General features: G+C 29.6%; 1 protein-coding gene across 1 annotated transcript; it reads left to right on the top strand.

Moving 5' to 3' along the window:
* Positions 1-9,432: 9,432 nt before the first annotated feature.
* LOC107020113 (putative G3BP-like protein) lies at positions 9,433-11,634 on the top strand. Its single transcript, XM_027916819.1, has 8 exons — positions 9,433-9,606; positions 9,757-10,033; positions 10,134-10,396; positions 10,528-10,693; positions 10,780-10,904; positions 11,018-11,080; positions 11,183-11,243; positions 11,428-11,634. The coding sequence occupies exons 1-8, from the start codon at positions 9,433-9,435 to the stop codon at positions 11,553-11,555; spliced, it is 1,257 nt and encodes a 418-aa protein (XP_027772620.1). The 3' UTR covers positions 11,556-11,634.
* The last annotated feature ends 3,194 nt before the right edge of the window (positions 11,635-14,828 follow it).

Below are 14,828 nucleotides of genomic sequence, written 5' to 3'. Positions count from 1 at the left end.
CTTTAAAATAGTGAATAAATATAATTAATTTCATTGATTAAACTTCTAATTCAAACGAATTGCATCCATTATTTTAAAATGAGTAACTTTCACTATAGCAAATATAAAAATCATATTTGTATGTTATAGATACAGTTTGAATAATTGCGTTCCATAACATACATAAATATGTATATTTCACTATACATATACAAAAGAAAGCTTAATCAAAAAAGAAAGAAAATGGGTTCTTCTTTCTTTTATCAATTAGGAGACGTGTGAGATGAAAATCTCATGCACGGTTTTGAATGAGAGAAAGAAGTAAGGAATCCTCTTTTCGACTCTGACTCTCCCACTCCAATCGTTGCTTTTTTTTCCTGTTAATTCGTAAGTAGCTGCTGCAGCTTCAGTCACTTGAATTTTCGATATTTCTTTTTATTTCTCATCAAACGAATTGACATCTTCTTTTGGAAATCCTAGCTACTGTGTAATCTACAAAGATCAATTATATAATCTGTGTTTGTATAAAGCAAGAAAGCAAAAGAAAGCTGGGTAGGGGAATATCGTATTTGTATAAACATAAGTATATAAGACGAAAATATATGCATTTGTATTTGTATATACAATTTTCTCTTGCTTTATACAAACATAAATGCAATGTATACATTTGTGTTTGTATGAATTGAGAAGGACGAGTGAGATCTCCAACAAGGTCTGGGAGAGGGGAGAGAGGAGAGAGGGAAACGAAAATATATGTATATATAAATTTTCTCTCGCTTTATACAAACAAAAACACATTTCGCACATTTGTGTTTGTTTAAAAGCGAGAAAGGCGAGAGAAACTGCCAGCGAGAATGAGCGTGACGAGCGAGATTCACCAGGATAGATGCTTAACAACAATTTACTATGGAATATATTAAATCAAACTATGTTTATAACATTTAATTTGAATTAATAATTTGCTATTATATATCATTTCCCCATTTAAAATTGATTTCATTAATAAGTTTTCCTTGGTCAAAAGTCAAAATAGAACAGTATTGAAATAATAATTGCAATTTGTTTCAATTAGAAGCTTATTAATGAAATCAATCAAATTTGTTTGACTATTTTTGAGATTTTTTTAAAAATAAAAAATGTTGTTTTACTACTTAATATTATGATAATACTTCCTTCGTCCACAATTGTTTGACATGTATATTAAAAATAGATGTCCAAAATTAATTGTCAATTTAAATAATCAAGAAACAATTAATCATCTTTTTTTCAAATTTACCCTTAATAATAGTGTAGTTCAATTGAAAAGTTATGTAGACTTTTGATATTTTGGTATAAATTACATCTTGTATTAAATTTTTCTTGAGGACTGTGCATGACCTTAACATGACAAACAATTATGGACGGGGGAGTAACATTTAAGTTAATTATATTGTAGTCCTTAAACTTCACCAACAATTATAGTTTTTACTTTTCTATTGTTCTAACAAGCTTTGAAATTAATCACTTTAAGATATAATTGATATTTTGAAGACATAAATTATATCCACTCTTCAAATAATATGTTCAAAATTTTCGCTTTGGTGGAGTTTAAAGAACTTAATTTTCAAAACTTTTTCATAATATACTTTTATTGTTGGTAGGTTATACTATAAATCATGCATTTTATTATACTATTTTTATGGAAAGATTATTTTTATTTATTCAATTTAATAAAATTTACTCTTAAAAAGATTAGACATTTGCATGTGCATCATTTGCTTATATAATTATGATAGATAATTTAATGTATAGAACTTATATTATTTTATAGGTAAAATGCACAAGTACCCCTCAACCTATGTAGAAATTTCAGAGACACATTTATACTATACTAAGGTCCTATTATCTCCTGAACTTATTTTATAAGTAATTTTCTACCCCTTTTCGGCCTACGTGGCACTAGCTTGAAAAAAAAGGTCAATCAGCATTGGACCCACGAGATAGTGTCACGTAGGCCGAAAAAGGGTATAAAATTACTAAGAAAATAAATTCAGAGGGCAATAGAACCTGAGTATAGTATAAGTGTGTTAAATTGAACAGAGTCATCAATGTATGTCAGAATTCGAAAAATAAATATATAAAATAAACCAAATTAAGTGAAGATTCAGTTGAACTTTTAATAACTTTATTAGTCTTAACTTGTTGGGGACTCGACTTTTACAATCCTCGAAACTAAAGCCTAAACGAGGAAATTCGACATTTTTGAAAAATAATTTAAAATTCAATATTTAAATTGTAATTAATAAAATTAAAAAAGCTATTTAATATTAAACTTCATTTAAATTTGTTGGAGACTCAGTTTTGTCGATCCTTAAAACTTATGCAGAAGAAATTTGATATTTGAAAAATAATTAAATAATTGATATTGAGATGGTAGAAGAGGGAGGAGTATTCAAAAATATGCCTAAATCATGATCAGGGTTTTACTTAATTGTGTGATTTTAAATTATTAAATTGCAAAATATAATTAAACCTTCTATTATATTTATTTATCTGTTCTAGCAACATTTCATTATAACGATAAATATTTTCTTTGAATCTAACTTTTAGATTATGTTATATGGTATGTTCTCTATAATATATTTGGTAAAAAGAATAAAACATTATTCAAACAAATGATATTAACGCTATTATAAAGAAATCTAATTGTATCTCAAAGACCGTACTTTAAAGTATATTATAGTATTAATGATACTTAAAATCTATCCGTCACTAAATATTTTATATATATATATATATATAGATATATATATATTCCCTGCGTATGCATAAAAATAATTTCAGCGTAATCATTTTTGTATTATCAACTGATAAAATTTTTAGACGATTACAATGATGTATAATTTCATAGTTGTCACTAGTGAAAATTTATGAATTTTGATAAAGTTATATCATTTTTGATATATAAATAATAATAAAATCCGACCTAAAAATACACAATATAATTTTTTCATGTCATCTGATTATTCTTTCCTGATTATAGCCTAATTGTTTTAAAATACAATTATTTCTCGATAATATCCAACTTCTAAGTAGAGCTGTCAATATAGGCTAGTCTATCCCATCTGGGCTAATCCATACAGACTTCGATATTTTATGGGCCAGGCAGGGCTAGCCCATTTTTGGTGTAGGTCAGAAAACGGCCGGCCCAATCCACAAGTACGTGGGCTACAGGCTTGCCGGGCTAGCCCACTTTTTAAAAAATTATATATTTTTTTAAATTATTAAATTAAATTATAAATTATAATATAAAAATATTATCATAAATAGCGACAAAACAATGTTACATGATGTTAATGTTGTTACTTTTTAATCAAGTCCACAAATAAAATTATCTTTATAATATTTATTAAGTTTTTTTTCAAGTAAAAGTATAAATATCTAAATGAAAAGATTAACTTAATTGTTTTGAGTTTGAACTCTTTAACTTTAAATTTTAACATTTTTATTATATTTTTTAATTAATTTTTATTGGCCCACGGGCCGGCCCTGCCGATATTTCTCATGCCCCACAAATCAGCAGGCTTATTCAGGCCGGGCTAAAAAGTCCTTTTCTCATATGGACTCCAAAAATCGTAGCCCAGCCCTATTAAATCCCGGGTTAGGCCAGGCCGGCCCAACAGGCCTAGCCCATATTGACGGCTCTACTTTTAAGTTGCTTGCTATTAGATATTATCAAAATAATAATTGAGGTAAGTATTTATTTATCAAATATGCTTGTTTTAATTTCAAACTTAGAAATTTGAAAATATATTTAAGAGTTCTTAAAAAATTTCACTTTATTAAACTTTAACTAAATTTTATGTCCAACAATAAAACTTTGTCACAATTCAACCCAAAGGCCGTACGGGCACTTACTCTTACACCTAATTAGGAGAACCCTCAAATTTCAAACGTTTTCAAAATGCGAAAAATAAGAAACAGACTAATAAAAGAAATTCATATATAACATTTTATAAAATAAGAGTTTTTAAACGACTCAAAGTTAAGACTTATAGAATATTTAACTTCCCCAAGGATCTAGTCTAAATAGGCACAAGAGCTACTGTTAATACAAGGTATAATAAGACTAGAAATGACGCAACTCCCATCATGCAGAAGGAAGAGTAAAAGCCGTTGGAGATTATCTTCGTCTTCACCTATGAAACGTCAGTGATCCAGAAATCAGATTATGCCCAAAAGACATAGCAAAAGTAGTATCAGTACAACCACTCATACTGGTGGCATCATCGATCAACCCGATACCCCTGATAATATAAGAATTTGACTAGTAAGAGACATACATTAATACCTATCGCTCCTCTACCTTTATATTTTTCCTGCCCTTACCATTCCAGATATTACAATCATACTAGCATACTTGATTCTACTTGTTATTACGCCAGTCGAGACATACTATCCATTTTATAATACTACCCCTCACGGGGTAAAACCCAACTATAACAAATATCACTAAACACCACCCATACCTCAACAATAATAAAACATGACCACATTCTAATCATTAGGACCCCTAGTTTCCCTTACCACCACAACTCGATATGAGACTCCACGATTCACAATTCATTACACAAACATATAACTCTAATTTATTTACAACATCATAATCCACACATATGTATATATAATGCGCAACCCAATTATCATGTCAGGATTCAATGTCCCATTTCACATTTTCAATAATACACATATATGACAAGTCAATGTTTCTCTCATGGAATTCATATCCAAATTGTTTGTGCGTCAAGTCTTGGTACCCGATCCAATATGTATATTGGTACATGACATCCGATTTTAGTTAGTGTGTCAAAATGAATCACCTGATCCAATGCAAGTTAGTGTGTCAGTATGTGACACCCGATCCAAATGCAAGTTATTGTGTCGGTACATGACACCCGATCCAATATATCACCACACAAGCATAATCACATTCATGACGTACTCAAGTTCCGGGAATGGATTATTTGTAGTCAATTCATTAGGTTCGTTACTACTGTTATACTTTGCTGATACACATGTATATCCTACGATCACCAATCAACACATCACACAAAATCTCTTCCTCCTTCTTTCCCAAGCCTCAAGCAGCTTTTGGAGGGTTTCTGGGTGATCCCCGCATCTTTTAGGGGTTTTTGAAAAAAAACAGAAAATAACGCGTAATTTACATTCTGTCTCGCCCATCCCGCTCTGGCAGGACAGTGGCCCCCGAGTTTCCTGATGTTTTTCGTTTTCCTAATTAACGACGGCTTGGGTCGTTACAAACTTCAACCTTCAAAATACCATATATTAATGAGAAAACGCACAAGTACTCCCCCTAGAAATGACCGAAATCTCACAGATACACCTTAATTAAACTAAGGTCCTATTACCCCCTCCCCCCGAACTTATTTTCTTTTGTAATTTTGTGCACCTTTTTGACTTACGTGGCATCAAAATATCTCCTACGCGCCACAATTGCGTGGAGTCACGGAGTGTGCCACGTATGACAAAAGGTGCACAAAATTACAAAAAAATAAGTTCAGGAGGGTGATAGGACCTTAGTTTAGTTAAGGTGTTTCTCGGAATTTCGGTCAAACATATATATATATATATATATATATATATATATATTTCTATTATATAGAAGAGCCATGATTACGACGACCAATGACAATATTGTAATTTTAAACATTATTCATGGGCAAAGTTATAAATTTATAATTGCATAATTAGTGGTCAAAATAATTTTCTAGAAGAATCCAATAATCTTTTTCAAGAGTCACAAAAAGTTTTGTTTCATGTGTGACTCCACATAATCATTTTATTTAATTTTAAAAAATTAATTTATATTTGTTTGATTATAATAATGTCAAAAATATTTATACAATTGAAATAGTTCATATATGTTTATTGCTACCACAACATATTCATTATAACCTACCATCTTCCATGATGTAATTTCCTTTTAAATTATATACAATATTTTTTAAACATAAGTATTCATATAGTTTTAATAGAAAAGGGTAAAAAATATCCTTAAACTATCCGAAATAGTTCATATTTATCCTTAAATTATATTTCGGCTCAAAACTCTCCTTCCCGTCAAACTATTGGTCAAAAGTGCAATTCTTATTAATGGAAGTTCTTAAATATCATGTGAATGTCACATTGCACGCCAATAGAGTTCCACTGCCACATAGACTAAAAGGAAAAGGATAAAAAATACCCTTAAACTATCTGAAATAGCTCATATATACCCTTAAACTATATTTCGGCTCAAAACTATCCTTTCCGTCAAACTATTGGGTCAAAAGTGTCCTTCTTATTAACGAAAGTTGTTAAATGCCATGTGAATTCTATATTGCACGCCAATAAGGTTCCACTGCCACATAGACTAAACCCCTAAATCTTTATTACTCTTTTCCCCCGTCATTTCATTATTTTCCAGAAATGATTTTACTCCTTATCCCTCATTTCGCGGCTAAGAGTTTCAAAGTTTTCTTCATCGTTGGGTTTCAAAGTGGATCTTCGTCATTGTAGGTTAGTAAATATTATTTCTTATTTTCTCTCCAAAATAATATTTATTCAATCTCTAAAATAATATTTATTTTATCCTAAAAAATTGTGACTTAAATAAAAAAACAAAAAAATCACAATTCCAAAGAGATAAAAAATAGAGTTAATAATGTAAGAATAAAAAAAATGACAAAATAATGAGTGCATAGTTGTAATTTAATAAAACACATAACTAATTAACAAGATAAATTTTGAAATTGTATAAATATAAGGAAACAAAAATTAATTTAGCATAGAATTATATATCATATACATATGAAACTTCCACAATTTAGTCTTGATCTCTACTTCTTGCAATCTTGAATTATTATAAATTAGTGTCATTCATTGAGAGTAAGGAGCACATTAAATATTAGATTATGAATGCTTTACAACTTAAAAATAAATGTGTTCTTAATTGATATCAAGACTTGAATTTCAAAATTAAAATACTTTATTACCTATTTAAATTAAATTTTTTGATTATTATCTATAGAATATTGATAAAAAAAAATATTATAAAAATAATTGTGAATTATTTTCATTTTAAATTTTGTTAAAAGGCAAAATAGTTACAAAAACTTAAATTTTATAAATATAAAATTAATCTAAAGTTTGTACTCACTCCCTTTCGGTTTATATAATTTTAATTTAACTTAACATGAATATTTTTAAAAGAAAAAAACACTTTTAAAACTCGTGGTCTAAAACAAACCATAGATGTCATATGACTATAAATCATCTTACTAAGAATGAAATGAATATTTCAAAGTCAAAATATTATTTAAATATATTATACATCATTCTTTTGAAACTGACTACAAAGAAAACTATGTCACATAAATTAAAGTAAAATTTTCATAAGTTTTCATAGTGTAAAGAGTTAATTACATTATAGCGCTACTTGTTCAAATTACAAAATTTTTTTAGAATTAAATAATTTCATATAAATCAGCAGACATGCTGATACTTTGATCATGATACATTGCTATTGAGGAAACTTGCAGAAACATAACTCACGGATAAATCCGAGAGAGAAGGGATGTATTCGAGAGAGAATATGAATGTATCCAAGAGGGGAGAAACGTATTCAAGAGAGAATATGAATTTATTCAAGATGGGATAAAGATGTATTCAAGAGAGGATATGAGTGTATCCGGGAGAAGATACTGATGTGTCTGACAGAGGATAGGAATGTATCTAAGAGAAATTTTTTGTAATTTTTTTAAATAGTAGAAAATTTTAGAAACTATAATAAAATAAGATATTAATATATATAATTACTTCTAACTTAAAATTAAAAAAAATAATTAATTATATTGGGCCGTAAACAGGCCTTCAATTATCTAGTATATAATATATTTTCAATTATATATATATATATATATATTTTTTGCAATTTTACACTCTGAGATACTTCAACTATGATTTGTCTAGATACAATGTTAACTTATAAATATCTTTTCTCAATTGAACTTTAAATAATATCTTTTTTTATCATCAAGTATTTCATGTTTAAACACATACTTTATATTATTTCTAAGAATATTTAATAAACATATAAGGAAAGTACTTAATTGATTTATACTAAATATTGACCTATAATATCCTAGTTGGAATTAGAGAAAATATATCAAAGAACTAAATATTTTTCACTCCACCACTATATATTGGTTACATACTTTTTACATTCTCTTTATTCTTTCTTTGGCTTTTTCCAATTCCAATAATTTTTCTTAAGAGGTATTCACAAATTTCTTCAAAGTTATTTTTTCCCTCTTTATCTTCTATGTTTTTTCTTGATTTGTTTAAATGATTTTTTAGATTCTATAATTTTGAGTTATTAATTTTGTTGTTATCGTCGTTATTTTATCTCTTTATCAGTTCTTAAATCTGCAACACTATTTTTAAAAAAATAAATTCGATGACGATTTTAACTTTTATCAAGCCTAAAAGGGGGGAAATGTGATTTTCTTTTGTTGTTCTTTTGTACTTTCCATATAGAATTTAAGATCAAACCTTTAAAGAATGTTTTTTTTCAATAATTAATATACATTTATTAATTTTGTAGGTTCAATGATTCAGATTTATTAAAGTTGTTGTGTTTTATTCCATTTGCTAATTTTTGAACTTGTCATACCCTCTTTCAAAATTTGATGGTTTTTTTTTTAAAAAAATCTTCTTAAAAGTAGTCTTTTTCTTTGTCTTTTTATTGTTGTTGTAATTTCCCTTTAGATTAGACCTTCTAAGTGAATTTAAGTGTATAAATTATTATTAATTTTTTGCTTTAAGGATATCCTATTTTATGCTTTGAAATCATAATTTTTGAAGGTTGTTTGCTAATTGAATTGATAATAGATTAAGATTAATCTTTTCTTGGTTAGGTTTATACATACAAATAAAAATGCTTAGATCTTAGATTGCTAGATATTTTTTCAATTGTTTGACTGTATCTTATAAAATATATCACTTCTAATATTAATTTAATTATCATTTAATAAATTATTGATAGATCTATGTTTCAAATATATTTTTGATGATTAATTATGATTGAATACTTTTTATTATTTTTTTTGTTTTATTTATTTATTATTATTATAGAAGGGTCAAAATAGATTTTGTTTTGACATAATCTTTTTGAATGATTAATTTTTAAGGTTAAAATCATAGATTAGTTATCTTGGGATTGCAGATATTAATTTGATATAATTTAGATGCTCCTTAAACTATCCATTTGCATTTATAACTTTTTCCTTTTTGTTTAAAGTGTATCATTTTTTTACTAGTATAACTTGACTATTTTTTATTATATTTTTTTTATCTATAGTTAAATTAAATCTAATTAACCCTCTATTCATTTGATCTTATTGTAGTGCAAAAATGGCTACTAATTCAACAGGACATGCTGCTGAAAAAGTTGCCAAAGCTTTTGTGGTTCAATACTATAACATTTTACAAACCCGAATCGACCAATCGTATCGATTCTACAAGGAAAAAAGTATTCTAAGTTGGCCATCGTCCGATGGTGAAATTATGTCTGTCACAACTTCTGATGTAAGTATTCTAACAGAGAATCTTAATAGTTCAGTTGGTTGACTATAATTTTTTTTTGTCACCTAAAGTTTCAATGTTTTTTACTTTGAATAAAATGTTTTTTCTTTTTTTTTTAAAATTAATTTTGGCTTAACATTTTTCTAATTTTAGGGCATAAATGATTTTATCATGTCATCACACTTTAAGGGTAGCAAAGTTGAAGTCAAAAATGTTGACTCTCAATCATCTGTTGCTGGAGGTGTTTTGGTGATAATTATGGCTTACTTAATTGGGCAAGACAAGTCTAGAAAAAGGTTTTCTCAAACTTTTTTTCTTGCTCCACAAGAGACAGGATACTATGTATTGAATGATATTTTTAGATTTATTGATGAAGAAGAAAAATCTTCAACAATTGTTGAGGAAAATGGTTCAATTGATACTCCTTTAGGTATGTCTTATGATCGCGATGACCTGATTGTATAAAATATTTAATTTGTTAGCGCATAGAATTTTAACTGTATAGATTTGTTCTCCATTTGGATTATTAGCTATTCAGAGCAGCGCTGAAAACAATGTTCAGAGGAAAGCTGAAAATAACGTTCAGAGCAAAGCTGAAAACAACGTTCAGAGCAAAGCTGAAAATAATGTTCAGATCAAAGCTGAAAACAACGTTCAGAGCAAAGCTGAAAACAATGTTGATGATAAAGTTGACCAGAAGCCTTCAAGCCCAAAAGAACAAGAACAAAAAAAGGACCCTGTGGGGCCCGCCATCGTTGAGAACGAGGCTCCAAAAATTACCTATGCTTCAATGGTTAGTAGTACTTTTATGAATCGTTTGATTCACATGCTAGTTATGTAAAAATCATAAAAACTTTTTTAAATTATAATTTTACCTCTAAAGCTTTGTCTAATATATATTCTAATTCGAAGTATTTTCTATAGATAAAGCAAGGTAGGTCCTCGCCACCAAAAAATGGTGGCCTCTTACCGGCTCCTAAAAAGCCGCAACCCAACAACTTGGTGAAGTCTAGTTCGACTGGTCTGTTGAAAGTTGCAAGTACTCATTCAACCAAAGTTGCGCGAGACAATTATGATAATGACATCGAATGTAAATTTTTATTGTTTTAGTCAATTAATTGATGAAATTTTTGTCATATTAAGTGAATTATTGAGTTACTCGTTTATATTTTACAGATAAATCGATATTTGTTGGAGGATTACCACCCAACACAACAAAAAATGATTTATATGCTGTTGTTAAAGAGTTTGGACCCCTTCACATTCAAGATGTTCAACTAAAAGCTTATGAGGCATATCAGGTATATATATGTATCACTTTCATTTTGTTTTTCGATTTATCATTTATTTAAAACTTATTTTTTGTTTAATGATTAAGCATTTATATATATTGAACTTTTTTTTTTTAATGTAGGATGGATATTGTTGTGGTTTTGTGCATTTCCAAGATGCAATTTCTGCTCAAAAGGCTGTCTATGTAATGAATTTTACACATTTTAATCTTCAAAAATATTTATCGGTTTAAAGTTTATTGATCGTCTTATAATGTTTGTCTTTTTTCTTTAATGTTCGATTCTAGACTCATCACATTATGGTGAAGGGGAAACGAGCTTACATGAGATACAAGAGACATAACAAAGGTACTTATATATATATATGTGTGTGTTTGTCGTTTTATTCTGTTATAATATAAGCATCAATTATTGATTTCACAGTTTGAACTGATGAACTGATGACCTATAGGTCATAGAGATGATTTTACTGTTACTTCAAGACTTCCTTTCTTTATTATATCGTAATCATATTGTATTTAATTTTTTTCAGTTCACGGAGATAGGGCAAATTCTCCACCGGAGAGAGGTGAGTTTCGAGGTGGTCGACGTTCGAGGAGCCGGCCTCAAAGTTCTGATGGACGTTGGGGAGAAGGTTACCAACAAAAGTACTATAATTAGTGTTGTTTTAAGCTAAATTAATTATATCAAATCTTGTTATGGTTTTATTGCATGTTCATGTTGAAGGTACAATATTTGGTGTTTGGATGGTTTTAAAAATTAATACTTCAACTTTATAGATTTTTATATCTATATAGTTTCAACTCATTTTGAAGTTGCTTCAATAGTTTACTGTATATTGTATGTGACTTTTGTTTAGGTCCATTATTATTTCTGAGATCCAGATATTATTACCTAGGTTCCTAAATTTAGAAGGAACTAAAATGTAGCTAGTATTATTGAGAGTCAACAGGGGGAGGGTGAATTAAAATTTCCTTTAGTCGACTTCCTATAGTAGTCAGTCGACTTACATGCATGTTAGTAAAACATATATATATAGAAATAGTAAAATGCAGTAAGTAAATAATACAGAGAGTTTTTATACTGGTTCGAAACACCGATGTGGTGCCTACGTCCAGTCCCCTTGGGATACAAGGGTTTCCTTAAGAGCTTTGAAGTGAACTATAGTACTACATAGTTTCTGCGATTTGATCCTGTCTGATGTGCAAATCATATTGCTACCTTGACACTACCACTATTTGTAAACCTACACTCAGATTCTTTCTTTCTTTTTCTTCTCAATTGTACCATTCACGTGTTTACAAAGCTTTAGGAATGATAAAAGGAGGTTGTACTATAAGCTCAAGTGAAGTTGCGTACTTCACACTTAAGTCTGGGGGTAATTTATACATGCATAGACCCGTGCTCTAGTAAGGAATAACACAAGGGGTATTTATCTCAATCAAGGATAATTGAGAGATTCCTTAATTGAGGCGATTTGTTGATCCATGTCCATATTAGATATGTGCATGGTAAATCGCTTCTCTATCCTACTTGGCTTGGCCGGCTTGATTCTTTTCTTGTATGGTCATCAGATCTCGAATCTTTGGCTTGATTCACGTCTCTTCCTTTTCTTGATAACTTGATTCTATTTTAGGCTTTGATTTGCTAATCTCTTGATTTTGTCTTGTCAATCAAGGTATGCTTGATTGAGCTAAGAATCACATAGTTGACTAATGCTAAGAAGGTTATGTTTGAGTCCCTCAACCAGATACACTTCAACTAGATTGCCTGATGTCTAGAGTGTAATAGTCCTGACTCCGATTACTTCCCCTTTAGCATTGTCTACAAATATGACACAACATCCATCCATTCTTTTTATAGTTTTGAAGTTTTCTTTCTTTTCTCACATATGTCTGGGTATAAACTGTCGTGTACCCACATTCTTTTTCTATAAGTTTTTTTGGATTTCTCCTGCAAAACAATAAGATTATTTTCTTTTAGGTATCCAAGTATTTTTGGATCCTTGATGATTAGAAATTTTTGATCTCTAAATTCATTTTCTAGAAGAATATTTTCTACAATTAAAAGATTTGTGACCAAGATCACCATAAGTGTAACAAGTAATTTTAGTAGGAATTTTAGGAGAGTAGGAGTTAGAAGCTATTTGATCTATGGGAACTATGATTGGAAGATTTTCTTCAATAGAGCGTAGTTCTGTTAAATCGGATAAAACTATGAATTGGAGATTTCTGATGTTGTTCAATTGCATTTTGACTTCCTCTAGCTCTTTTGTTGGTAAATCGTCTTCAATCTAACTTACTTTGAGAAAAATCTGCCTATCTTTTTTTTCTTGAGCAATTTTATTCTATTCGTCAATAACCTTTTGTAATTCATCGCAATTATGTCCAAAGAATGTTGTAAGTCGTTACAACTAGGACAATTAAAAGGTCTTATGTCACTTGTTTCATCTCTTTTCATGAAACATAGATTGATCATTTCATCATGATCATCGTCGGTTGTTTCTCCTTGACCCTATGCTTCGAGACTTATTGAATCTTCATTTCTTCGATTGTTTCATCTTCTCCGTTCTAGGCAGGTTTGTTTGATGTGTCCTGGCTTTCCACAGTAGTAACATCGATCATATTTCTTTTGAAATCATTGTTCTTAAAAATCCTGTTGAGATCTCTATCTTCTTTATCTAAGCATTTATCTCGCTCCTCAATTTATAAGGGCCATTCATTCGTCTCGATTTTCATTGATTTCTCCAATTTCAGATGTCTCAACCGTAAATGCCACAATCTTATTTTTATCATCTTTCTTGTACCTTTTAATATGATTATGTTCATAAGCCATCAAGTTTCCTCGAAGTTCATTATACGTCATTTTCTACAGAACTCCATCTTCCAGAGTGACAACTTTAGTTTCCCAAGCTCCGGGAAGACTTTCTAACAAGTTTTCTGACTTGGAGTCCATTTGAATATAACATTTCAAGTGATTTGAGTTCAAAGACAATTTTACCGAATCTCGAGAAAATGGCTTCTACATTTTCATCTTCAGCCATTTTATACAATTCATATTCATTTGCCAGTGAATTGATCCGAGCTTTTTTCACTTTAGTAGTTCCTTCATAAGTTACTTCTAGTTTGTCTCACATTTCTTTCGCAGTTTCACATGTTTATATCTTGTCATAATTAGCTCTGCTCATTACACAATATAACAAACTTATAGCTCTAGCATTAGTTTGAACTATCTTTTATTGTTACTTTGTGATATTGAGTGATTCAGGATCAAATGGCTTCTCAGTGCCATCTTTTTCGGTAAATTCATAAATAGGCTTTGGGCCCTTCTTGATCACTATCCATGTTTGACGATCATTTGAAGAGACAAAGATTTTGAATCTGTCTTCCTAGTGAGAGTAATGTTGACGATTGAAGTATGGTGGTCAATGTGAAAGAATGATCATCTTGAAGTAGAGCACCAGGAATATGATAAAGTGTCATTGAATCTTTGCTCACATATAGTTAAACACTTAATTAGGGAGACCTGTTATGAAACCAATTAAAAGTCAAGAGAAGGGGAGTGAATTAAAATTTCCTTCAATCGACTTCCTGTAGTAGCCAGTCGACTTACCCGCACGTTCGTAAAACCTTCTTTTATCTTTCATAAATCTTTGTAAACACGAGAATGGTACAACTTAAAAGAAAAGAAAAAGAAAAAATCTGAGTGTAGGTTTAAAAGAAGAGGTAGTGTCAAGGTAGCAATCTGATTTGCACATCAGACAGGATCAAATCTCAGAAACTCTGTACCACCAAAGTTCACTTTGAAGCTCTTAAGGAAACCCTTGTAACCTAGGGCGACTGGATGTAGGCACCAAATCGATATTCCAAATCAGTATAAAACTCTTTGTATTATTTACTTATTGCATTTACTACTTCTATATATATATATATA

The sequence above is a fragment of the Solanum pennellii genome, chromosome 5 (genome assembly GCF_001406875.1).
Source record: "Solanum pennellii chromosome 5, SPENNV200".
Lineage (NCBI taxonomy): Eukaryota > Viridiplantae > Streptophyta > Magnoliopsida > Solanales > Solanaceae > Solanum > Solanum pennellii.
This window is presented reverse-complemented; position numbering and strand designations above follow the sequence as displayed.